This window comes from Arvicola amphibius, chromosome 1 (assembly GCF_903992535.2).
Source record: "Arvicola amphibius chromosome 1, mArvAmp1.2, whole genome shotgun sequence".
NCBI classification, from domain to species: domain Eukaryota; kingdom Metazoa; phylum Chordata; class Mammalia; order Rodentia; family Cricetidae; genus Arvicola; species Arvicola amphibius.
This window is the reverse complement of record NC_052047.1, coordinates 18,593,390-18,620,090: the sequence shown is the minus strand read 5'-3', so window position 1 is coordinate 18,620,090 and position 26,701 is coordinate 18,593,390. Positions and strand designations below refer to the sequence as shown.

Sequence of the window (26,701 nt, the reverse complement as noted above, 5' to 3'; positions counted from 1 at the left end):
TTGAATTTAAGAAGTGATACCTGAGAATCTAACCCAAAATAATCTAAACTATTTTTGAGTTGTTTGCATCATTAACTGGAGGAGCTATTGAATATGAATTTCTTTTAAAAAGCTACCAGTCAAAAGAAAAGGGTTTTAGAAAAGGATAAAAAATACTAATTTTCAATAATCTTTGAGTGATATTGAAATTGTTATTCTGAAACTGTCATAAAAGTTAAATATAATATAGGACAAATAAGTGACCTGTTATTAAAAACAATGAATCTTACATAAGAGAAAATACAAAACAGAAAGTGAAAGAAGTAATCGATCATTCCTACAGTGAATTAGAAATTTTGCAGTAACTTATAATTCTAAACTTGAATACACTTTAGTGCTTCCTGATGATTTGTTTTATCTCTATTCCTCAACAAGACTTAAAGTCACAAAGACTAAGGGGGTTATATAAAAAGAATTCAGAAACTTAAAGAAGATCCATTAATGAAAGATGAACCAATTTAGTATTAATAAAAATAGAATACAGAATGAATAAAGCCATAACATCAGTATATTTAAATATACAAATTCGTCATGGATATAGATAAAGTTCATTAGTCATAGCTGACTGATGGGTCACGATGACTTTTAGAAGGTGGCAAACAGGAAAATGAAGTATAATATTTATTCTGCTTTTCACATGCAGTCTACATGAGAGATCAAGTAATCAACAAAGACAAAATTTGCTTTCTAAATATTATAGCTAATAAATGAGGAAGAATGACAACTGCTAACTCTTAATGAATATAAACAATGATGAATAATAGATAAAACAATAACAAAGAGAATAACAGAATATTGCCTCCTGGCAGAACACAGTATTTCCTATGAAATGTCTTGTCAAAGGAAACAAATACAATTTGAATCTGCATATGACTACCAGTTTATAAGGAAATACAAGCTGTAATCATGTGTAATAAATAGTTTTTTCAGTATTTCTATTTTGTAGGAGATAGGTCTTGCCATGGGGCACTGGCTGGCCTGGAACTCTCCAGGAGACTAGGACGAGGCTTGGTCTTCAAGCCTCTTGCTTTTAAAATGCTGTAATTAGACATACGCCACTATTTATGTCACAGAATGACCACTTTCTTCAATAAATAGAGTTAATGTGAAAAACAATGGGGAAAGAAAACCTACAAAGTAAAAGAAAGAAAGTTGCAGTGTACAGATTCTCTTGGTTCCTGATTAGAACAAAATAAACTGCAAGGAAACAAAGCTGAATTCTCAACTGGGCATCTTATGTTTATGTTAGCTAGCTTTCAGGGTAGTGCCAGCAACACAGACTTCGTGACATTTAGGCTGTTGAGTAATCCCTTCTCCTGATTATGGGCTGGACTTCTGAACTTAGAGCTAAAGAATATTATACTTTGTCGTGTTAAGTGCAGTCCCTCTCCCATTTAGTCCCTCATGACACCAGCTGTCATACTGTCAGCAGCACTACGGAGACAGCAATATGGTAGAAATGGAATGACCTCTGCTCCATAGCCAGGAAGGAACTACGGTCTGCAGTCCTACAGCCCACAAAGAAAGAAAGCTGGCAATAACCAAATGTGAGCGTTCTTTGACGGACCACTCCCAGGATGACTATAGCTCCTATGAATACTTTTTGCTGCCTTGTGAGAGAGCCTAACAGAAGAAAAAGCTGAAAATTTTGCCCATGCCAACTGGACATAATAAATGATGCTGTCAAATTCTGAAGTTAAAGATTTTAGAGAAATAAAAAACAAATTTAAGTCATAAGAAATTAGTAGATTTTAAGGTGTTAAATGGCACTAAGCTACAGCTATATTAAAGATATACACAAAAATATTTAAGAGTGATAAAATATCTGAAGTTCTTAAAGAATTCAACAGTTGCTGCCTGTAGAGAATGAGAAGCAAATATATGAAACACACAAGTATGTGGAGTTAGTGACTCAAGCTGTATGACAGGTAATTAATAATGTGTTAAGTGACTTTTTATGTTTAAATTTTCAATAAAATTAAAAAATAACAGCATTAATGATTCTGTTATGTAAAATGAAACAATAAGACAAAAAACATTATCAGTACAAATCAGCAAAAATGAAACAGTTCATAACAAACCACTTTTCATACTGCAGGTGGATACTCACTTTAATCCCTGCAAGAACAAGATTCTTTGCTATAAAGGAAAAAAAAAGGAGTAACTTAGCATTGCAAATTCATACAAAATAAAACTTCATGAGGCGTTATCACATTTCTGAGTTAAATATAAATTTTTTACTTAATTAAGAAAATTAGAAAATTCAGGAGTAAAAAAATGAATTGACACATTTTGCATCATCACATCATTTAAAGATATCTATTCACTTCTCAGGGTTTTTATAAATATACTATGCAACCATAATTAATTAAGAATGATTGTTTAGCCAGGTATGGTGGCACATGCCTTTAATCCCAGCACTAAGGAGGCAAAGACAGATGGCTCTTCATGAATTTAAGGCCTGTATGTTCTATACAGTGAGCTCCACACAGCCAGGTTTAAATAGTGAGACCTTGTCTAGACAAAATATAACAAATGATCATTTAATTAATAGCTACTAAGCTATTAAGATCACTACATGAGAGGTGTTTTTGTTTTTCTGTGGAAGACTATACCTGTGCTACAAAATATTTTGTCAAAAATTCTGATCAACACTTTGAATCTAATTTCTTCTAAAGAAAATAAGAGTTATAGTCTTTATCTTATGCAATTCAAAAGTATCACAATATATTATAGGAAAAATATTGCTTACCAATTTCTATTCCAAGACCACCCATACCACTTAAGAAGACGTGGGACTTGGCCATCTTCTGCATTGCTGTGTCACCAAGAACATACCTCTGTCGACTATATATGTGAAACACAATGAAAAACAAAATATTTCTCAAATTAAAATCTGCCTTAAAGTTTTGCAAACAGCTATGACACATGAGTCTGTCTAGAGTTCTTTTAGATGATTTGTGCAGCATTTAAACCAACTGAACTCCTAACTATATAAGACACTTTGAAAAATTAATGTAGTCTGCACTAAAATCCACATTCCAACAGGGCAGGAACTGTGCTCTTTGTGGAATCCTGTGAGGCAGACCTGCCACTGTTCCATTCCATCCTGTCTGCTCACTTCATCATTTCAGTGGTCACTGCAGGCATCCGATTCTGTTATCTTTGTTTTAAAACTGACTACAAACAGGATCTTGGAGGGAAGATCCAGTTCTCTTAAGAGCTTGGTCCCATCTCAACTTGATGTACCATGCTTTGTTGACTCCCATGAGAGGCCTGCCCTTTTCTGAAAGGAGACAGAAGAGGAGTGGATGGAGGGGGAGCAGGTAGAAGGGAGGTAGGGGAGGGAACAGAACGAGAGGCGGGAGGAGAAACTGTGGTCGGTATGTAAAACAAAAAAAAAAAAAAAACTGAGGGGAAACTGGTCAGTATGCAAAATAAATGAAAAAAAAGTTTAATTTAAAAAAAAAAAAAGAAGAAAAAACTTAAAGTCACAAAAGGACTAAATACAAGGCTTGTGGAGGATGGAACTGAAGGATGTAAATTCGACGATTAAGATTTATACATCCATAAGGTTATAAAGCCTACTTATTCATGGCAATACAAATTAAACACACATACACACCACAAAGGAAGAAAGGAAGAAAGAGAGAGAGAGAGAACTGGCCAGGCAATTCTTGAGTATTATTTTGCATTGACAACCTGGGAAAACACACTTAGGATCTTGTTAATTTATGCATCCTAAAAACAAGCAGGATCAGTTCCAGGTTTTTGTTTTTTTTTTTTTAAATACATGTACTAGAAATTAAAAGATCTGCTCTATTGGCAAGTCAGCAGCAACAGTTTATTGAACTTAAAGGAAACAATAATCTACCAGTCCTTGTAGATAATACAAATTCCAAAAAATTCTTAAGAGAATCAGATATGAGAGTGTCTTGTGGAAGAAACAAAGAGCTTTAGTAACCCTTAGGTTATATTTACATCTGAAATTGTAACACTGACATACTTAATGCATGCTAATTTGCATATTTTAGTATTTCAAAAGCCTGGAAATGTTGTCTTTATCATTTCCTTCCTTGTTCTCTAACAAACAGAATAAAACCAGAACTCCTTGCAGGTAGGTAAGCTTATTAACTTGGGTCAGTGCTGGGGACTGGCCTCAATGAAGGAGAGCAATCTACTAACTGAGCTGTATCCCAGCCCAAAGTTTAAATTGTATTTTTCAATCAGTACTTCCAACTTAAGTTTTAGAAGTAAAAATATATATATTTACTCCTTAATAAGTATCTATTAGAGTACATTTGGCCTGTTTTCAACTTTATGTAAATTACATCATTCTGAATGTGTGTCTTGTTTTGTTTCTTTGAATGAAATTACATAGGAGATTCTCCTCTGAGATTATGGTTTTTCCACTTTAAATTTTTTTATTTTTTGAAATTAAACAGTACTTGGGAGATAGTGGCAGACGAATCTCTGTGAGTTCAAGGCCAGCCTGGTCTACAAAATAAAGTTCCAAGACAGCCAGAGCTCTACAGAAAAACCCTGTCTCCAAAACCCAAAAAAGAAACTAAAATGTTACATCATCTTTTCCTTCCAATCTCTTCCTTATAGACCAGTTTCTTCCCATACTTTGCTCTCTCACAAATTCATGGCATCTGACATCTTTTTAGTTGTACACACACACACACACGCTTGCATATGAATATATATTCCTAAGCTCATGAACACAATCTGCTCAGCCTGCACATGCTGTTACTCATATGTGCACACTTTCAGGGCTGACCACTGGTATTAGATAACCAACTGGGGGTTCCTCCTGGGTAAGTGCCTGCTCTAGGCACTCTTAGCTGCCTGTAGATAGGTCTTTGTCTAGGGTTGGGGCCCCTTCACATTTCCCTCCGATACAGACATGATTTATTTATATGTATATGTGGGGTCTGTGTGTAGGGGTGCCCACAGGGGTCAGAAGGGTGTATCAGACACCCGGGAACTGGAGTTACAGGATGTTCATGAGCTGCCTGGTACAGATGCTAGGAACTGATTTCAAGCTTTCTCCAAGAGCAGTTGTGTGCTCTCAACAACTGAGCCGTCTCACTGGCCACATTTATGAGATTTATTCATCTTGATTAATGTAAATGGTCAATGATTTTCATTTTGTGTGATCTATTATACTGGTGACACTATTAAGTAGGCATTCCACACAGTAGCAAATATGACCAGTAAAAGAAATCACCAAGGTAGTTTACTTTGAGAAAGTCAAGTTTCTAAACTCTCTATCTTTGCTAAAGGAGCACGATGTTCTCACACTTTACACAGTGACCCTAACTGTACTTCCTTGAAGCCACAGAGAACTCATCCAAGCCCTCTTTGAAGATCTGCAGATTGTATTTACAGTTCGGCATCTTTTCCCTTAACATCTCCAATTCTGTAGTTCCTAGAGCAGAATCACTTCCCGTCTCTCTCAATATTCTAAACATTTACTTCTGTGTGCACGTCAATGATCTTCCCTATGTGTTCATAGTGCTTATTAAAAACAGTATCCCAGGAGGCTGGAGAAATGCCTCAGTGGTTAAGAGCACGTGTTACTCTAACTGCAGAGCTGAATTTGGTTCTGGGGACCCATGTCCAAGGCAATCTGACGCCCCCCTCTGACCTCCACAGGCTCCAGCCTTGTGTGTGGTGCATACACATGCAGGTAAAAACACTCCATACATAAAAATATCTAATATATAAAAAATAAAACTATCTAATTCTTTCAAAAATATTTCAGGCACTAAATAGTTTCATTGTGTAGAGAAAATAATAGCATTCATAAGGGTACTATTAAGGGCCATATAGTAAAAAGGTAAAAATGTAAAATACTCAGCAAAATGTCTATGACATGCACTGTGAGATAATCAAATAATTGTGTAAGGTAATACACAGAAGTAGCAGTAACTATGGGAAATCAGCAATACAGAAGATTATTTGTATCTAAGTTAGAAATGCAGTGATTTCAAAGTGAGATTCATTCAAATTGAATTCTAATGAATTGGTTCAAAGGTTCGACAAGATAGGAAAAGTGTACAGATGCGCAGCTCATGACTGCCTAGCACACAACACTCTGGGGTCAACCTCAGTACGTAAACAGGGCCAGGTGCCGCATGCCTATCCAGCGCCTGAAGCAGATCAAAAATTCACTCAGCCATCTAAGTTCATGGGCAGCCTTGGTTACTGGAGACTCATCTCTGGGCCAATGGTAAATAATGGGAATCAGATTTACTCTCCTGTTTTAAATAACTGGAACTAATAAATATAAACAAAACAACAATCCAAACACTAAATAACAAATAACTTAAGACATCAATCTTTGATAGAAAACAAAGCAAGCCTCAATTTATTTATTTATTTAATTTTGAAAAAGGGTCTCATTATGTAGCTCTCACTATATAGTCCTGAGCACCATCACATTCATGGCCTTATTTTAGATGTAACCTGAAGAATTTCTAGGTTGCAGCAGAGAGAGGGAAATGCACCTGGAATCTTGTGTTCTTCCTAAACTGAAGAACTATAAGGTTAAGAATTCAGAGTTTGATCAGAGGATGGTTCAGCAGGTAAAGGCACCTGTACCCAAGTTCAAGCCCTGAGACATACAAGGTAGAAGAGACCTAACAATCGCCAACACTTTGTTCTGTGACCTGCACACACAGGCCCTTGCATGAGTGCATACACACATGGAAATATATACATAAATATTAAAAACCATTTCATGAAATAAGTGAAAGTTAGGATTCTAAACTAGAGGGACCAGAAATTGGCAAAAGGTTCTCTAACTTAAATTGAGTACAGATTACCAAATGCATAAGTAAAAATCTAAAGATGGAAGAATCACCTCCAGGAAAAAGGGGAGCAAACACTAATACTAAAATAGAGCTCACAAAAGTTGTGTTTTGCTTAAGCACAAAATACCTCGCAACACAAAGGGCATTAGATACAGTATTAAAATATTACATAAGCAGTGAAGAAAATTTTGCTCTGAATTTAATGAAGACTCCTTTGGTCATAAGCTGAAAAGCCAGGAAAGAAACATACTGTTCTTAAGTAATTTAACTGTGTTCCTAAATATAGCTAAAGAATATTTTAGGAATCTAACATTATTATCATCCTAAACCATAAAATCCACAAAGACATCCATAAAAAAGTTACCAGTATAAAAAAGGAGGGCAATACAACCCATAATGAACTAGACATAACAACAGGTTTCCCTTCAGGAATAACACAGACGCTACAGCTGAAGAAGAAAGATATTCTGTCAATATAAATATGACCCACACGCTCAAGGAGGAGGAGAATATAACTAAAGCCTCCAGAGGATAGAAATATAAACCTACGATAAGAACAGTCTGTATGGAACTAACGACCTGAAGGTCAGCATCAGAACTCCCTAACATGAAAACAGATACAGCCTGAGAAAGTTGTGGTGCTTCTTTAGCTGAATACATGCGAAATTGGGAATTTTTAAAACAGAATGTGGAAAGGAGGGGAGAATAAAAATATGAATGGTCATTTTTCCCCCAGGAATACTAAACTCACAAGTGAACAATTTCCAAACAAGAAATATAAGGAAAGCTAACCGCACCATGGTATATCACAAACCTAGGAAAGAAGGAAAAATCCCCAGAGTAGCTAGAGACAATAGGGCATGACAGAAAGGCAAAAGGTAAGTGTGCCCACCAGCTATCTTTCTCCCAGCGAATCAGAAGCACAGGAGTTTTAAAAGTATTGAAAGTAAAATAAAAGCATCAGAACACAGTGACCCGAAATTCCATACCCACCAAAAGTATTTCTCAGAATAAAAAGTAAAATAAAGACTTCTTTAAGTATATAAAACCTGAAAAACTTAGTTGTTGAAAGACCTTAATACAAGAAATGTAAAGTTACTTACACAGGTAGGAAACAGTAAAAGAATCTGAATTTGCCAAAAAGCATGGAGAATATTAGAAATGATAAAAAGTATGGATAAATACATGTCTTTAACCTTAAATTTTTAAAGTTATCTTAAGTCACAATAATGATAGAGTGTGAATTTATAACACACAGAACCAAACGTGATACAATAACAGCACAAATCCTCCACTAGGAGAAAAAGCAGCATACTGCTGTCTGATTTTCTACTATACTAGAGAAATGGCATCACCTAAACATACATTGTATAAAACTAATGGCAGTTACACTCACTGAAGTAAAACTAAGAGAGCAGGGCTGCAGAAATGGTGGTCAGCAGGTAAAGTGTTAGGCACAAGCTATCCCCGGAACCCATGGTAGGAGGAGGAAACTCCCCAAACAGCGCTACCAACGGAGAAACAAGCACTTCCATGAGTGGGTGTGGACATTTAACGTTATGCCTCCTCCTCCCTCTCCACAGTCTAAGAGTTCAAATATCACAACAGAATCCACGCATATTCTGAGACTAAAGGCAAACTCTTACCTGTGAGCTGCAAAATAAAAAATAAAAAAACAAAACAAAACAAAACAAAAAAAAAAACAGAGTGACGTATCGTAGAAGACAAGGAACAGAGTATTTCTACCCTGACAGGGAAAAGAGATAGAGAAAGGAAGGACAAAGCAACACCAAACAGGGCCAACATTAGAACCTGTAGTTCTCTGTCGAGCATCCGCTGCACACAGATTTGTCATAGTGGTCCCACAGCCATCCTTATTGTCTTACTGGCTGGAACTACATGGACTCTCCCGTCGGTTCTGCACACTGACTAAGCCTTCCTGAAGAGACATTTTATATACTGGTATGTCCATCAATCCGGGGCATTCACTGGTGCTTAGGCTTCATCCTCACAGCTCTGAGCATTGCCCTGTCACGAGAAGCCTGCAGGACTCCGCCTCTTCTACTCTAAGGCCTCACTGCGCTTAGTTCCCAGTCAAGTGACCGCATTGTAGAGACATGACAGATCTCATCGCTGATGTATGCTCCTCTCACATACACACGTTTCTTAAATATTTGTAGACAAATCTGGATCTTCCCAATAAAGAGGATAGATTTTTACATGAAAAATCTATTCTAGAATTCAAATTTCCCTCAACTTTGTTACTAAAAATATTTCAGTATGTGTATGCGTGAACTGCTGTTATGTGTCTAACAGTCTGGGCGCAGAGGTCCAAGGCCAACTCTGGCAGAGTGGGTGCTCTCCTTCCATCATGTGGGTGCTGGGGATTAAACGGAGGCTGTGGGGCTCAGTGACAAGTGCCTTTACTCAACCATTTCTCCAGCCCCGGGAGACTGGAACTTGAGTTCATTCTTTTTCTTTCCTTGGCCCTAAGATGCCAGGAGCAACAATTCAACATCATTATATCCCTTAGTTTTCCAGGGGAAGCCAGTCACTAAATTCTCTGACTCTCACAAATGCTGAGTTAGGAGTATCTGCGCATTTACTTCACAGACTCCTTTAAACAGGTCACAGCACATGTCATATCAGTACTTTCAGGAGTCTTTACCAACTTTAAAATCAATCAATTAGCAACCACAAACACAATTAAGGAAATTCTTCCTGGAAATTCCATCTCTCTAGAATCACTTCTGGAATGAAATTATATACTAATTATTTTTCTAATTTCTGTGACAAAATACTGGATAGAAAAACCAGACTTATTTGGTTCACAGCTTCAAAGAGTTCATGTATAGCTGCTTGGTCTCATGCAGGTGGCAGAAGTGTGTGGTAAACCAGAGGACAAACCATAACAAGCAACAGACAGGCAGACAGACTGGAGCTGATGGCCCAGTACGGTCTTCAGAAGCCACTTCAAGTGATCTACTCTTCGTCTACCTAGGCCCCATCTCCTAAAGTTGCTGTAGTTTATTATTTTAAGGTGTGTTACTTTAGTTTAGGCTCTGGAATATTTAATGTGCAAAGATACATTTAATTAAATCAAATTCACCTGTGGTCAGGAGGCTGCTTCAGCAACTAGCTAACAGAAAGCGGTAGGAAGGAGCCAGATGAAGGGTTTTTAAGGGGGGGAGGGGTGAGGAGAAGCAGGAGGGCTTCTGGAGAGATGGAAGAGAGAGGAAGTGAGTGACTTGCTATTCAGCCTCTCAGAGGAGCAGACTTCAACTTTAACCTTTGAATCTAGAGTTCTTTAGCAGGACAGAGATTTAGCTAAATTCCCTTCATGCCTCAAGAGTTGGTGCCTGAGGGGACGGAATTCCCTCAGGCGGTAGTAGCTCTTGCAGCCTAACCTCTCCTAGAGTTGCGCAGTGGGACAGCAGTGGTTTAAAAGGCAGCAACAATTTTTAAAAACGCTGACGAAGAATTTCTACATTTCCCCCTAAAGTACCGCCAACTAGGGATCTAACTGTGTGGAACTCTCCTTGTCACCCCATAGCTCGCTAAAAGAACAACCCTCATTCCATTCCCTCTCCATCCCGACTGTAACTCAGGCACGGATTTCTCCATTTCCTATGGAGTATATTTTCTTGAGGAAACACTGAAATAATCATCCTCTAAAATTTGACTACACAACCGAAGTAACTCCCACACGATCAAGAACATCAGGAGACTCTTGTCTAAACTCAGGACACGTAGGTTCATAATGGACAATAAAATTCTTCTTAGTCCTATTATTTAAGTCAAAATAAACTGGAGTTTAATTACATAAGATTAAAACTTTCATACTACATATAACATGAAAAAACTCCACAAAATCCCAGTTTTATTTGAGAGGAACCTGTAGGCTATCCATATAAAATGCTGCACAGGCATAGTGTTCAGACAGACTGTGATTCTGAGGTAACGATCAGAAAGTGGTTTTTCAGCCTCTAAGGTTCTTACCTGTATAATCCATCATCGATTTCCACAGATTCTGTAGACATGGTAGGTAAATTTTTACTCGCACTAGGGAGGGAAAAAACAAACCCAAACTTTTAAAGATCATATATATATGGCTTTTGAATATTAATACTCTATTAACGTGAAATTAACTTATGCATGAGACGAGATTCACAAGTTACTAAAGGTTCTTATACATAAAATGTACATTTTATTATGTGTTACCTTAGATTTTAAAAATGTGTTGAAGTTAATTTCAATAATTGCTGGTCTGTGTAGTTTTAATGTTGAGATCTTAGAGCAACCAGAAAGTACCTGCACTCTAAGACATCAGCTAGCTAATAAAATCAGCATTCTCGTACAACATACTATTCTGGCACTAAAAGTGTACACACACCCACACACACACCTGCAGTCTCCTATCATCTTGTTTCTACTTCGCTTCACTTTCACTTATTGTCTTATTTTGGCCAAAATTAGTTTGGTGAATTAAATTTCTTAGTAAAAATGAGGACAAGTATATGAGCGCCCTGCTCTGCCACTGAATGGCTATGTCTGGCACTAACTTTCCAAAAAGTTCTGTCTCACTGACCGGTTCAAGAATACATTCAGCCACCTGGTGGTGACAGACAACTTTAATCCCAGCACTGGGGGCAGAGGCAGGGGAATCTCTGTGAGTTCGAGGCCAGCCTGGTCTACAGGGAGAGTTCCAGGACAAGCTCTATTGCGACACCGAGAAACCCTGTCAGGAAAAAAAAAAAAAAAAAAAACCAAAAACTTAAAAATAAAAAAATAAAGGATATGCTCAAAAACAGCCATGCCTGATTGCACATACTTCTAATTTCAGAACTCCAGCGGAGGAGGGAAGAAAAGCAGGGGTTCTAAGCCATCCTTGGCTAACTAGAAGGCTTGCAACTGGCCACAAAACCAGTAATAATTAACAACAATAATAATGATGATAATAAAATAATGATTATATATGAGACAATAAAAATGTTCCAACTAAGGGGTGGTTATTTGTATTTAATAATATTTCTCCAGTCGATTTTAACAGCATTCGCCTGGGCAGACAATACGATTACTTAAATCCAGTACATGAAGCTTCCTTTTCAATATGCAATGTAAAACGTTAGGCCTACATTAACTGACAATAATAAACTTGTCACCTCTATACTTTTTATGCTGTATTCTTCTACGGGGCAGGATACAAGTGGGGCTTTATTAATTCTAAGATTACTGAAAGAGAAATAACCCAAACATGTTGAGAATATACCAAGACCCCACCCCCATAATTTTGCAGGCTGGGAGAGAAAAAGACCCTAAGTTGGAAATAATCATGGAAGCCTTGGGCTCCTCCCCGTGCCCCAGCACCCCCGTCGTCAACAAGGGGTTTTCGGGGTGTCCAAAATTGCAACTGACTCATCCAAAGTTGTTCCCTCCGACGTAACAGTTTTCTAAGTCGTCACGGTTGCAGGATGGGGTACAGTGGCGCTGCAGTTGCCTCTTAAAGGTGCCAAGCCGCAGGGGCCCCAACCCACTCCTGACCAGGCCCGATAGGAGCAGTGACCTGTGGGGTGGATGCTCAACCCCACCGGGAACCGGCAAGACTCGGGAAAAGCCAACCTCCCCAGCGAAGGCGAGCTGCGAGGCCCGCGCCCACGCCGCCACACCCACCGCTCGCTGGCTCGCCCGCTCGCTCCCCCGGGCTCCCCGCGGCCCCGTGGCCTCCGCGCGCACCGAGCCGCCCGGACGCCGGACGAGAGCCCGCGCTCGCCTTCCTCCGCTCCTTCCCGCCTAGCCCGCCCCGGCCAGGCCTCTGACCTGCAAGCTCCCCAGGAGGAGCAGGACGGTTCTTCCCGGCGGAGAGCAGCCAACGGTTCCGACCTCTTCATCGCCTTCCGAGACTCCGCAGCAGCAGCAGCAGCCGGGGAAGGCAGCGAGGGGGCGGGACCGCCAGGGTCAAGGGGCGGGCGGCTACGTCACCAGAGGCGGGGCTGGGGAAGTGCGCCCAGGACCGTGGTTCCCGGCAGCCCCGGGGACACCTGACTTCCGGTTGGGGTGGGGTCCCCGGGCGAGCTTCCTCGCAGGTGAGGGGCGTGGCTAAGTGGAGGAGCGGGCGCTGAGGGACAAACGCGGAACCCAAACACTGAAGTCCACGTCACCTCCGGCTGTGGGAGCTAAGCCGGGAGGGCCTGAAGGCTCGCCGGGTGACGGAGTCGCCTTTGCAGATCCTTGGGTATTCCAGCACCTAGTGGAGAACATTTTCCCAAAGCCCAAGACATCCCAGCTGGGATGCCACTTAAACATTCCATTTAAATAGTTTTGCTCATCTAGTACGTGTCAGACGTAGATTTCTGTAATCCAGTTTCTTTTCAGAGCTGTAAAATTTTCCACTTTCATTTTATGGGAGGAAAAAACGGAACTTCCAGTTAATGATTTGGTTATAGCCATATAGCCAACAACTACGATTACCAGCGCTAGTAGCTAAGGTTTCTCATCTAATCCTCATTTCGTTGATTCATTTTGCCATTTTTAGAAAACAATGGTGTGGACACAATATAATTAGGAATCTTTCTAAATAGCTATGTATTTGAAGAAACATCAGCCCATTTTTAAAAAAGAATTGGCATTTACTTTGACTATAGATGTAATACAATGCTCGGTAAAGTATGATTTTAGTTCAAAATTGTCGTATATTTGGAATATGTGATAGTCTTGGCAAGCCTACATTATCCTGTGAGTCCACCTATGCTATTTCTAAAATTGAACATCTCAAACATCGAAGCCTGTGTTGACTATATGTTACATCCTGATTTTATCTATAGAAAAGTTTTTTTTTTTAAATCCAATTGACCTTTTTTACATTAACATTTCAATAAATTTGGGTTGTGGCTTATTTTTTCAGAGTTCTCTAGCACGAAATATTTCCTGTCCTTTTATTATTATTATAGTTTTTTTGGAAATGTATATACATGCTGCTAGTTTTCATTTCCCTCCCATTTATTTTCTTAAATATTGAATATCTATTAGACAGTAGGGTCCAATGGCTAGATAATGATCAGGCCATAGAAATAGCGTTTCCTGGTTTCATCAATCTCATGGTGTGCTTGTAAGTATTTTGGCTCAGATGGAAAGGGAGCAGGTACAAGGGAGTGACCTCAGAGGGAACAGGCCTTAGCCAGAGACCATGCCCTCCAAGAAAGCAGGCCTGAGCCAGCGACCTCCACAGGAGCAGGTACAAGGGAGTGACTGCCTAGGGAGCAGACTCAAGTAGGAGACCTCTGCAGGACCTGGCCGAAGATGGGGACCTCCACGAAAACAGGCTGAGACAGCAACCTCCATAGAAACAGGCCTGACCGACCTCCAGGATTGCAAAGTAACGCCAGGGAGCATTGAACGACCTCCGGGAACACCGAGTGACTTCTGGGGTGACTGGAACTATAGCCCTAACTGCACCACAAGCAGCAACCATCTAAGCCTTGGATCCACTGGCAACAGGAAGATTGATCATTACAGGCACAGCCCCTGCTACACCAATCAGAGGAAAAGATACGTAGAGTGCCCATCAACTGTGGGCACTACCATCCTTTGGTGGGCTAGGGCTGTACAAGAAAGCTGAGCAAGTCAGAAGAAGTAAACCAGTTAGCAGCATCCCTCTATGGACTCTACTTTAGTTCCTGTTTTGAAGTTCCTACGTTGCCTTTCTTGGAAATGGACTATAACCTATAAGTCAAGCTGGTGGTTCTTAGCGTTCCTAATACTGCAACCCTTTGATACAGTTCTTCATGTTGCGGTGACCACCAACCATAAAATTATTTCATTGCTACTTTATAACTGTAAGTTTGCTACTGTCTGATATTCGGCCCCTAAAGGGGTTGAGACCCTCAGGTTGAGAAGCGCTGTTGTAACCTAACTAAACCCTCTTCTTCAAGCTGCTATTTGGTCATGGTGTTTCATCACAACAGTGAAGAATCTGGGAAGGAGAAAAACATAAATTAATTAGCAAATCACGCTCAGAAAGAAGAACGTAAAAGCTGACACAGGGATTGAGAAGCTTTGGGGGAGAAGACAATTTTAGCTAGAGTTGTCCTAGATTATCTTTTTGAAAAAATGACAGTTGATCCCAAGCCTAAATAACTTCAACTATGTGAAGATATAAACAAAAGAGAACTTTTGACCGTGGGGAAAACAAGTGAAACTTTTAATTTTCTTCTTTTTAAAATATTTCTTACTTTCTGGTGTGTGCAAATATTCTCTTCTTAAAACAGACTGGGCTTTTCCTAGAGGAAAAAAAAAACAGCACGTGAAGGAGATTCAGCATAAGAGAGACTTCTTCATTTGCTTTGAAGGGGAAAGGTTATCATGTGACAGGAAGGACTTGAGTGTGGCCCCCAGGTAACAGCCAACAATAAAGAACAAGTTGGCATACAGCAGTAAGGAGTTAAAGAGCATGTTGTCCTATGGCTGTAATTAAATTGATAACAATCTGCACGTGCTTGAAAATGACTGGCCCTAGAACAGAATGAAATCAGTGTCTTGATTTCAGCCGTGTAAGTCCCTGCTTGCAGTCTGCCTTGATTTCAGCGTGTAAGTCTCTGCTCGCAGTCTACCTTGCTGTGCCTCGAACTGACCCACAGGATAAGTTAACAGAGTTGTATTCTTTTATGCTTACGGTGGCTTGGATAAAAATGGTGCCCATAGGGCCACAGGAGGTGGCACTATTAAAAGGAGAGTGCTTGTTGGAGTAAGTGTGGCCTTGTTGGAAGAAGTAGGCAGGCACTGAGGTCTCAGGTGCTTAAGACAAGTCTAGTGTGGCTCTCTTCCTGCTGCCTGTGGATCAAGATATAGAGCTCTTAGCTCCCTCTCCAGCACCATGTCTGCCTGCATGGTACCACCCTTCTTGTCATGATGATAATAGACTAAATCTCCAGATCACAAACCAGTCCCAATTAAATGTTTTCTTGTATCAGAGTTGCCACGGTCATGGTGTCTCTTCATATCATTAAAACCCTAAGTAAGACAATGCTAGTATGCTTACAGAACTTTGTTGTTCAATAATAGAAAAAAATTGTATTATAGCTAAAACTCATGACTCTTTAATATATTTGGCATTAGATCATTATTTTCCATAGGTATAGAATATAAATGTGAATCTTTATCAGCCTTTCTGTGTCTGATGTTAGGAATACAGGCATGTTATGGCTCTTAGCTTCTGAGGTGTCTGTTAATGTCTGTTGGAGGAGGGAGGTACTTGTTGGTTCCCAGCTGCCCAGCTAGCATAGACCTGAAATAACCACACAGATACTGTATTAATTAAATCACTGCTTGGCCCATTAGCTCTTGCTTCTTATTGGCTAACTCTTACATATTAGTTTAACCCATGTCTATTAATCTGTGTATCGCCACGTGACTGTGGCTTACCAGCTAAAGTTTCGAGCAACATCGGTCTCCAGCAGCTCCATGGCGTCTCTCTGACTCTGCCCTTCTTTCTCCCAACATTTAGTTTAGTTTTCTCCACCTATCTCTATCCTGCCATTGGCCCAAAGCAGTTTCTTTATTCATTAATGGTAATCACAGCATTCAGAGGGAAATCCCATATCAAATGTCCTTGCTTTAGGACTGTGCAACTTGTAAATCATGGTCAGAGCACATGGCTGAGGATGACTGACACATCATTAGTGCTAGAAAACAAAGGAAGGAAACGTTCAAGGCTTCAGTACTTCCTTTAAGAGCATACACCCAAGTTACTTAACTTCTTAAAGCTTCTACTATGCCCCAATAGCACCATGGATTTTAGGGAAAGTCTTTAACACACTGACCTCAAAGAGTATTTAAGATCCAAACCACACTAGCAGACATCTTACATTTGATAAAAGACAGCATCAATCATTACAAAAACATGATAAAATGGTGATTTTTATCTCAGTTTTTTTAAAAAATGTTTTGGAATGTTTATTCTAATGGGTTCCCTGAGAGTCCAGCTCTTAAGAATCCCCTCTCAGGGTTCAAAAACACCACAATAAGTAAAGGGAGGCTAGAAATCTGAGGGTTAAGAAATGTACTCACAACGGGTTCTTTCTATGTCTCTTTATTCTTCTTCTCCTTATTCCTTATTCTTCCGTGCTCTCCCTTGGTCTACCTGTTACAAACGTTCCCAGTCATAAGTACCTTTAAAACCAACAATTTCCCAACCCTAGCATGTTCCAGGGCTGGAATTCTTTTGCGCCATAAAAATCAGATAAGAGTTTTCACACACACACCCACCCACCCACACACACCCACCCACATATACCCACACACAGTTCTGTGACTGTCAGCTCAAAGGTGGGAGTGGCTAGTACACGTCCAGTGAACTCCTTAATGGAGAAAGTTAGTTAAGAAAGGAATTAAATCATCAGGGCATTCTAGAGGGGATGGTTAGTGTGCAATACTACATTTTTAGATAAAAGAGCTAAAGTGTTTGTTTTCAATGTGCTGCTTTCTTCCTGTCCTAGCATGCATAAAATTGGGTAACTAAGCAATCTATGTAAACAGTCAGGGAGAAGCTATGGCTCTTGATCAGATAGCACATACACCAGATGCTACATTTTCTACTGGCCTATAGGTCTAGATTAGGCACCTATAGCTCTCAGCAGTAGAGACGAAGAGGAGACCCAGGCCTCTGAATTATCCTTTCCAGGGTATACTGTTATCAACAGTTCTGATTGTGGGTGTTGTGGGTCTTTCTCTGGGTCCTGAACTAAAATCATCAGTAAACTGAGGTGAGGGTTGTTGTAGGAGGCCACTGGTTAGTTCCCGGATGGTCAACCCCAAAATAATCACACAGAAATCATCTTATTTCCAATACTGTTTGGTCAGATAACTTAAGCATATTTCTGGCTAAGTCTTTTATCCTAAACTAGCCCATCTCCATTAATCTGTGTATTGCCATGTGGCTGTGGCTTACCCAGTAAAGTTCCATCCAGAGTGTCTATCTCTGGCAGGGCTACTTGGCGTCTCTCTGACTCCACCTTCTTTCTCCCAGTATTCAGTTTAATTTCCTGCCCCCCCCCCCCAGCTCTACTCTACCCTATTGCAGGCCAAGACAGTTTCTTTATTCATTAATCAATAAATACAATATATAGACAGAAGGACCTCCTACATTAGAAGGTAAATGTCAAGAATTAGAATCTTTTAAGTGAGGTAAAACCAGAGCAGCAGCTTGGACAAGTAGTGATTCTATGTCCTTGAATATCTGCGAATATCTTAAATGGAATGCTCTTTCCTGGAGATTAAACACTGACAAAATGCCTGCTGATAAAAATAATTGCATGAAGGCAGACTCTGCATTTGCCCAAGAGAGAGGAGTGAAGCCCTGACAGTGGGAAACTTTTCACATGTAGCACAAAAGGGGAGTCAGCTACAGTGAAAATTTACAGGGAAAAACAGTCACTTTATTCACAAAGCAATAATGCCCCAAAGCCTTGCCTTTTGGTTTAATCTTTATCAGGGCCCCAACTCTGATAAGTTTCTAGTGAAAAGATGGATGAGCAATTACTGTACAATGTTGTGGCCTGTAGCATTATTCATTGGGAAAAATTAGATTACCATCAGATATCTTGACAGTGAGGTTTTATGCCACTAAAAAGTAGAATAGCATTTTTAGAATATTAAAGGAAGAATGTATGAGCCAATTATTTCATACCCAGAAAATCAACTCTCATGGTCAAATGATGCACACTGTTATCAACATTTGATATCAGTTATTAATGAGCTATCTTCTTCATGAATCCTTCATAAATTACTATTAGGGAATATCCTGACAACTAAAGAAATTAAATCTTTATTTGGGAATGGGCTTAAGTTTTGGGTAGCATATCTATAGTGATAATTTATTTGTGTTTTAATAAATAAGGCTTTCCTGAAGATCAGAGTGCAGAACTAAATCAGTAGAGTCCAGGGAGTGGTGGCACACACCTTTAGTCCCAGGACTCAAGGTTACACTGGGTTACATGAGAATGAATCAGTCTAAAAGCGATCATATATTTGATCTAAGCACTTTGGATAGCACACCTTTAATCCCAGCACTAGAGAGGAATATATATTCAATGCAGTCTTGGTGCAGTCTGAGGTTTGGTAGAGAGCATGGCAGTCTATAGTCATGCTAGGTCAGGATCACCCCTTTGTTTGTCTAAGCCTTGGTAAAGGTAAGAGCTCTCTACTGGCTTGGCTGCTTTGTTTTCCTGATCTTCAACTTGAACCCCAATATCTGTCTCTGGGTTTTTAATCATTTGTGCTACACAAAGCATAATCCATTGCATGAGCTTTTGTTTTCCTTCTACTTCATTGTTGACTATTGATTCTCTCAAGTTCTATCCTGCCATTTCTGAGTTTGAGGTACCTCTTTCTGTAGTGTTTTCATGGTCTGTGATGATATTATGTTTCTCTGTCCTTATTCTGCTGTTATACTTGATGCTCACTTGTCTGCTAAGTTCTTATCCCTGGACCATTAGAGCAGGGCAGGAACCTGAGTTCAGTACGAATCCTTGGATGCACCTGAGTTGCAAGAGGCAGTGTCAGTGGTCCGTTTCGAGAGGGAATGAATTTCCCAGCAGAACCATCGGTTATCCTTCCACACAAAGGATTAGGATGGATTTGCTGTAGCTGTAGGACTTTAGGGAACAATAAAGTTCAGGAGACATTAAAATGAAGTAGCATTCTCATAGGCTGAAAAACAAAGAAACAAACCTCAAAATCGTGCTCTTGTTAAAGGGTCTACACTAGGTCTGTAAGACAACAGGGACCCAGGACCTGTTTTCATGGATACTACAAAATAAAGATGTGAGATAAAGTTCACAAATTTCTTGATTATGATTTTTCAATTTGTTGGAGGTAGAAGATATTTCTCTTTGACAAAGTGATTTGGATCTTCTAACAATGAATGACTATTCATCTTAATGTGGAAAACTAAAACAGTAATGTGTTTGGTAATCTATGATTTTAGATATTAGGGTTTTCTGTAAGTGAAGTCAGTAGCTACCTAAGACAGAGGATTCTGTGATACATTAAAACATCTTCTTAGAAGAAATAGTTTTTACTATTTTATGTCTAACTTTATTTGTATCTGTTGTTGCTATTAGGAGAAGTAGATTATCTCCTTAAATCCACGGTGATCTTTTTTCCATGGATTTAAGGGAAACTTTTCTAACTGAAAAGGCTATCTGTCCCTGTTATTTAGTATTACAAACTGTGACTCAATGATCCTAATGCCCTCACTCATTTATTCTCTACCTTGATGTGGGTTGTCTCTTCTTCATTTCTTCTGTGTCTGTGTACATGCATGCATATGTGAATGCATGGCCGTAGCCTAATGTTGCAGCATAATAATTTTACTTGAAAACATTTGTTTTTTTTAATAATTTCAGAGTTACAGAAAATTTACAAAGATAGTATAGAGAATTTATCTAAACTCTTCAAATAACTTTCACAAAAGATAACATTTTGTATTATTTGACTGTGTTTTTCACAACATAAAACTAATACTTATGCGATACTATTAAAACCATATACTTAAGTAGGATACCAGTCTTTCCTGCTAGTTTCCTTCCCTGCCTCTTCAAAATCTATTCTAGGATACCAGGATTTAGGATTTAGGATTATCTGTATTTAGGATTATCTGATCCTGGCAAATTTTGTAGTGAGTATTGTGATGTGCACCTCCATGAAACATGTGTATATGTGAGTTCTATAATTAAAACTGTTTACATTGTAAGTTATGTTTAATCATCAGTATTCATATTGTTTTTGTAATTATAAAACATATCTGAGTTTATTTCTCTTCTTATTTGTGAAGTATTAAAAAATAGCACAGTAAAGATGCTCAGTGAACAATTTCTTTGATTTTCAAAGGATGACTCAAAGAGATTAAATGGCTCAAATAAATTAATATTACTTTATTCATACAGCCAGCACTAGAACCCAGTATTCTTTCTAGTCTGCTGTTCTTCTGGTATATTATACCTACATCTCAGAGACTGGACCACAAATTTCATGGCTAAAAATTAATTACTGAGGTTAAGTCAGCACAGTAGCACAGAGCCTTCTGAATTTTGAGCAAGATCTTTGCCCAAGGGTGTTGTCCTAAAATTTGAATGTTATGGAAGCTAATTATTTAAAAAGCCCAGAGGTGATTCTTTTGTGAAGGAAATAAGTTTATTAAAATCTTAATAGTTATTCATTTACATAGACTGTGAATTGGGATATGTATGCTGCAGGCAGAGTTTATGTCATCCAGATGTAGATGTTGAAACCAAGTCTTCACTGTGATGGAATTTGAAGATTGAAGTTTCCAGAACTGAAAGTTTAGAGATTCCTGTCATCCTTCAGGCCTTATAAGGCTATAGCAAGCGACACTCCTCTCAGAACCTTGTACTAGATACCAAGTCTGTGGGACCTTTGTAGTCTTGAAAAAATGTGGATAATGAATGTTGGGTTGTTTGTTAGTATAGCTTAGTGGTTTATGTAGCAGCCTATATAGACTATGGCAAATTAAAGATCATATTTAAATTTTTTTTCAAAAAAATTGCTTATAGGATAAGAGAAGAGAAATTATCATAAGTTTGCAATTGAAATATAATTTCTGAGAACCACTTTAAAAAATTGTTTTATTTTTTGTGTGTATTTTGTCTGTCTATATGTGTGTATACTACATGTGTTTCTGGTGTATCAGATACCTTGGAACCAGAATTATAGATGTTTGTGAGCCACTGTGTAGGTGCTGGAAACTTAACCCAGGTCTTCTAGAAAAGTGATAAGTGCTCTCAACCACTGAATCATTTCTCCACCTCCCTCCCCCAGGACATTTTAATTACTTAATTATGTAGGCAACAGTGACTGTAGAGAAAATATAGCAATTGTTCTCCTATATTTAACTTTTGACTAATAAGAACAGAAAACAGATGAAAAACCTAAAATTTCCCAAATAGTACTTCAAATTCTCTCAAACTTTTCTAGGTAATGTGCTATAAATTCATCTAGATCTTTTCTGACTGGGGACGGGAGAAAGTCGAGCGCCCTTATGAATTAACTTTCAGAGCTCTATTTGCGAGATTCAAATTTTAGCAACAATCATTATTCACCAGTAGATGAAATTGTCGTCTAAGCTCCTATAGGAAATGTGGTTGTCTCTGAGAGCAATGAAGGCTTTCTTGCCACAGTAGCTCGCAGAGCTATTCTGCTGAAAAACAAAAAGAACCAATGACCACCAGAGTTATGCCAAACTAGAAGAGTGAATTTTACAGACAGCATGAAAGTGAGTTTAGAAAGAAGATAGAATTGTAGGTGGGACCTCAAGAGAAAAGACAATGCAGAGCTCCCGTGTCTCAGAGATTGCGTCCCAGAAAATAGGCACCCTCAAGCTGCTAGACTCAGGGCTTTAATAGGACCTAGGGCAGAAACTGCATAGAGGCTGTGAGGAGGGGCAGTCAGTCAGTTCCATGACCTTTCCAGGAACCTCTCAGTTTTGGTCGTGTGTCACGTGTCTTTTCCACGCAGTGGCACTCACTTGAGTTGTATAGAAGGAGAAGAAAGATAATAAGACATGAGTTTAGGAACAATCAACTCAACCTGAAGAGAATCAAGTACTTTTCCGGCCAAGAATAAGAATTGAGGTCCCTGTCCTGAAACTGCCTGACCCGATTCTACTTCCTGTTCTCATCAATGCTGATTCATCATATGCCTTTCCCCTACCCCAGCCCCCTTGACTCAAACAATCTCAAGGTCATCTTTTTTATCTTCAGCTTCTTTTCTACTTGGTTTGAGAGCCTGATCCTTCAGTTCAGAGGCCATCAAATACCAACAAGCCTCTTTACCTCCTTGTTAAAAGTACATTGTTGGACCCCAGCCTAGCATTTCTTCTTAATCATGGCACTAAGAGTTTGCATGTCTAACAGTGTTCCCTGGTTATATTTGTGGGACTATAGGATTGGATCATATTTTATGCTGTCTAACCTGCTTTCTCTGTTTCATAGTTTGACTATCTCTTGTGTCTACGTGGGACTTTGTTGACTGAATTCTGTTCTTTACTGATGATCTTCAACAGTTTTTGGTTTCTATTGTGATGTGTTGCTCTGGCTCTGATCTTTGGCTTCATTCTTTGAATTTTGTCTTGAATCTTGCCTGAATAGTGACACTTCTTTCCAATTTTAGTTTTCCTCTTGAAAAATTTCCTTTTTTACTTGTGCTGGTTTAATGCATCTGTTGTAACTCACATAGGCTATATCATAACTGTGCAATACACAGGGTGTTCTGTACATTCTAGGGAGAGAATAATGAATATTGAGCAAGAGTGATGTAAACTACACAGAAAAGATACACACACACACACACGTGCACACATACATACATACACTATCATTTTAAAAGGCATCTAAACAGACAACTGGTGATTTAAGTTGAAGACAATTAGAAACTACATATGACAAAGGAGGGAATGCACAGCTGATACTCCTCTTTTTATTCCCTCCTCTTGTTTGTTTGTTTGCTGGTTTGTGTATCTATTTATCATTTCCCCACGCTTTGAATCCATTATGATCTCTTCATACTTCTATTAGGTATGTGTCAACTAAAGTTCCCAGAAAATAAGACTCACCGATTGACTGGTTAGAATTTGTGTGAACGTGGAGAGTTAAGAGTTGAGGTTTAGATCCAAATTAGCTTGGGTTAGCTTTATCCCTCTTACTAGCTGTTCATTGTTTAGCTCTGAGCTTCACCTAACATTCTTGTAACTATCTGATGAAACATTTTGGAATGCACTAATGGACTCCTAGCTTCAACTAAGACAAAGGGCAAGAGACCAGATAGCATCTGAGACTCACAGCAGAGACGTCTCTGCTTTGCTGTGACTCAACTCCTTGATGATCCCACAAGAATACTTTTAAAGTGCTTTCTTTCATTTACGACTTTTTTTTTGTATTGTAAGTATAAAAATTTTACCAAAACTGTTACCACATGGGATATTTTAAAGCATATTTGACTCCAGAATAAAGTTCCTGTTATTCTCTTTGAGGGGAGAGCTATGTTGTTGTTGTTTTGATAAGTACATAATTCAAAATACTCCCCTTTCTGTCTCCTCACTTCTGCACACAATGAACAAATGCCCTCCTGGTATGACACACTTGTGGTCCAAGCAGGCCCAGGCCTCAGCTATGTTTTCAATGTTACTTAGGTAAAACACACCTCCTTTGCTCTGGCAGCCTCTTCTAGAATATCAGAGTGAGGCTTTTAAAAGATGGTGACCCTAACATCAAGAAGTTCTGATCCATAAACTAAAATCAATGACAGCAATGTAGGCATCCTATATGTGAAAAGCGTTGTTATAATACCATAGGCAGAGAGAGACATACAGTTATTTTCAGAAAGGTCACATCTGACCGTCTTTTTGACTTTCTCAGCCCAGAATCTCCAATAGTTTGGGATAAGATAGCATTTGGGTACTGAATAGACTTAGATGAGGTTCTAAAAGGATCCTTATGATGGGTTTGTTCCTATGCTCTCATAAGGAAAGAAGTTACTGTGTCTGCTTTGTTAAAGATACAATGTGAGATGACCACTGAAAACCAGGAACTGAGCCTTCAAAAGAACCCAGCCATGCTGGAACCCTGATTTCTTTAGTTCTTGGTCTCCAGATTGTGAGAAATAAATGTCGTTTGTTTAAACCAAGGAGTCTATGGCATAGGGTTATTGCAGCCTGTGCTGACACTATGAACTTTAGTTTAAATATATATCTATATCTATGAACCACAATATGGACATATTATGATTTTCCCAAACATACTAAACCTTAAATACGTTAGATATTTAAAAGAAAAATTAAGCATAATGAAGTGATGCAGTTTCAATTATAACATTTGCATGTATCTATAAGAACATGTATATGAACAAACAAATACAGTTACATATATTTTATCATAGTAATTTTCACATATCAAGCTCAGATTATTAAACTTTTTTGTACCTTTCTTGGCAATCTGGTTTGGTTGGCATAGACTCCGGGGTTTAAACAAACGACATTTATTCTTTGGATAATAATAGTTAATGTATAAAATAATACAAACAGAACTGATACAAAAATACATTGACATATAATTTTATTCATGGGCTACATAAGTTAGCCCTCTGTATCTAGATAGTCCTTAGCACATATATCTTTAAAATGCCCAAGGCAATACCTGACTACAATAGTTTCTTGAACACTTACAAAACCAGCTGAGAGACATACATTTTACACAGAGATGTACTAAAGCCCTTAAGTTTACCTGTACATATATATCATTTTTGCTTTAAATACAGAGGTAAGATTTATTATCATTTTAAGAGTCAGTATGTTATGAAGATATTTGATATACATTGGTATTGAAATTTAGCTATGTCCTGTGTCGTCTATACAGTCTTAGCATGACTCCACCTGTAAACTTTTAGCATAAACTTCAGCACATGGAAAACGTTGAGCTCCACTCAGTTGAATATAGAACTCTATCTGTGATTTCTATAGGTTATTTTTAATAGAAAGTTTGATGAATACAGAAGATAAAAAGAGAGAATTTTGGAAAATAAAGTTGGATCTGAAATTTTTTTTTACACTATTGTAAAACCTAAAGTAGAAAATAAGAAAGGGAAGGGAAGAAGAGATTTGACATTGGTCAGTAATTTACTTTCCATAACCACACATAGCCTCATAGATTTGCAAGTTACTCTCATTTTTTGTATACTGTTACACAGTTCACATCAGTTCCTACTAGATAATTATTGAAATTGAGTTATTATACTTTCTCACCAAGCAAGTATGATACTCCTTTTATTTTCACCTCCTCCCATTCTGCATGAAAAGGAGAACCAGACCTGAGTGGGATGACGTATGTGGCACTGTGCATACATGTTTTGGGAACTGTAGTTTTTTTGCAGTAGGTGTTGGTTTCACAATTATAGTTTTATTTTTCCTTTCTCCCTTCTCATAGTCTCTGCTGTTGTCCTTGATCTGTACAGGGTGAAATTGTAGGGTTTCTTGCCTTGAGTTTCTTTTCCACATCAAACTTCTTCTTTTTGTTTGTATATTTCCTTGATTTTTTTTATTGACTTTACATATTTATTTGTGGGAAATGATTTGTAGGATAAGGAGCTAAACAAAAATTCCACCATATTATTAAAAATGGGTTTTGTACTTTGCTTACCAGGTAATTAGCATATGCATTTTCCTTATTGTATTAAATCAGTATTTATGGCTGTCAGTCAACATATATTGTACAGTCTAAGGAATATTCTAATAGTGTATGAAAAAATCTATCCCCTTTAAAGACCTCTGTTGTGTAATGGTGTGCCCCACTCTGCAGCATGTGAATGGGACTAGTCTATATCATATAAACAATCTTGCCAGGCTGGTGGGATTGGTTGCTGAATAAGAATAAAAATGCTTTTAAAACCAAAGAGAAAATTGGGTCTTTTAATCATGGAAGTTGAAAATGGACCTATGGACATGATTCTGTTGTCCCTGTGCTCTAGGTATTGTGATAGCATCAGTCCATTACTGCTGCTGACGTATAGACAGTGATTCTACTGTCTCCATGCCATAGGTGTTAGGAAAGCACTGGTCTGTTACTGCTGCTGACCTATGGTCAGTGATTCTACTGTCTCCATGCCATAGGTGTTGTGGTATCCTCAGTCTGCTATTGCTGCTGATGTATTGGTGTAATTCTACTATTTTCTTGCCATAAGTATTGGGACAGCAATCAGTCTGTTATTGTTGCTGAGCCCCTTTGAGAAAAAAAAAAAAAACTCCCAAAACCATGCTGATGTTATGAGCATGTTGTTGA

At 38.6% G+C, this 26,701-nt stretch overlaps 1 protein-coding gene across 1 annotated transcript in view; it reads right to left on the bottom strand.

Moving 5' to 3' along the window:
• Positions 1–12,805, bottom strand: part of Uba6 (ubiquitin like modifier activating enzyme 6) — a 65,258-nt gene extending 52,453 nt beyond the window's left edge. Inside the window, exons 1-4 of the mRNA XM_038334684.2 lie at positions 12,678–12,805; positions 10,860–10,922; positions 2,792–2,886; positions 2,150–2,178 (exon numbers count right to left, since the gene is read on the bottom strand). Of these exons, the coding sequence (XP_038190612.1) occupies positions 2,150–2,178; positions 2,792–2,886; positions 10,860–10,922; positions 12,678–12,748 (258 nt within the window). The 5' untranslated portion in view covers positions 12,749–12,805. The remainder of the gene's footprint in view (positions 1–2,149; positions 2,179–2,791; positions 2,887–10,859; positions 10,923–12,677) is intronic.
• Between the last annotated feature and the right edge of the window lie 13,896 nt (positions 12,806–26,701).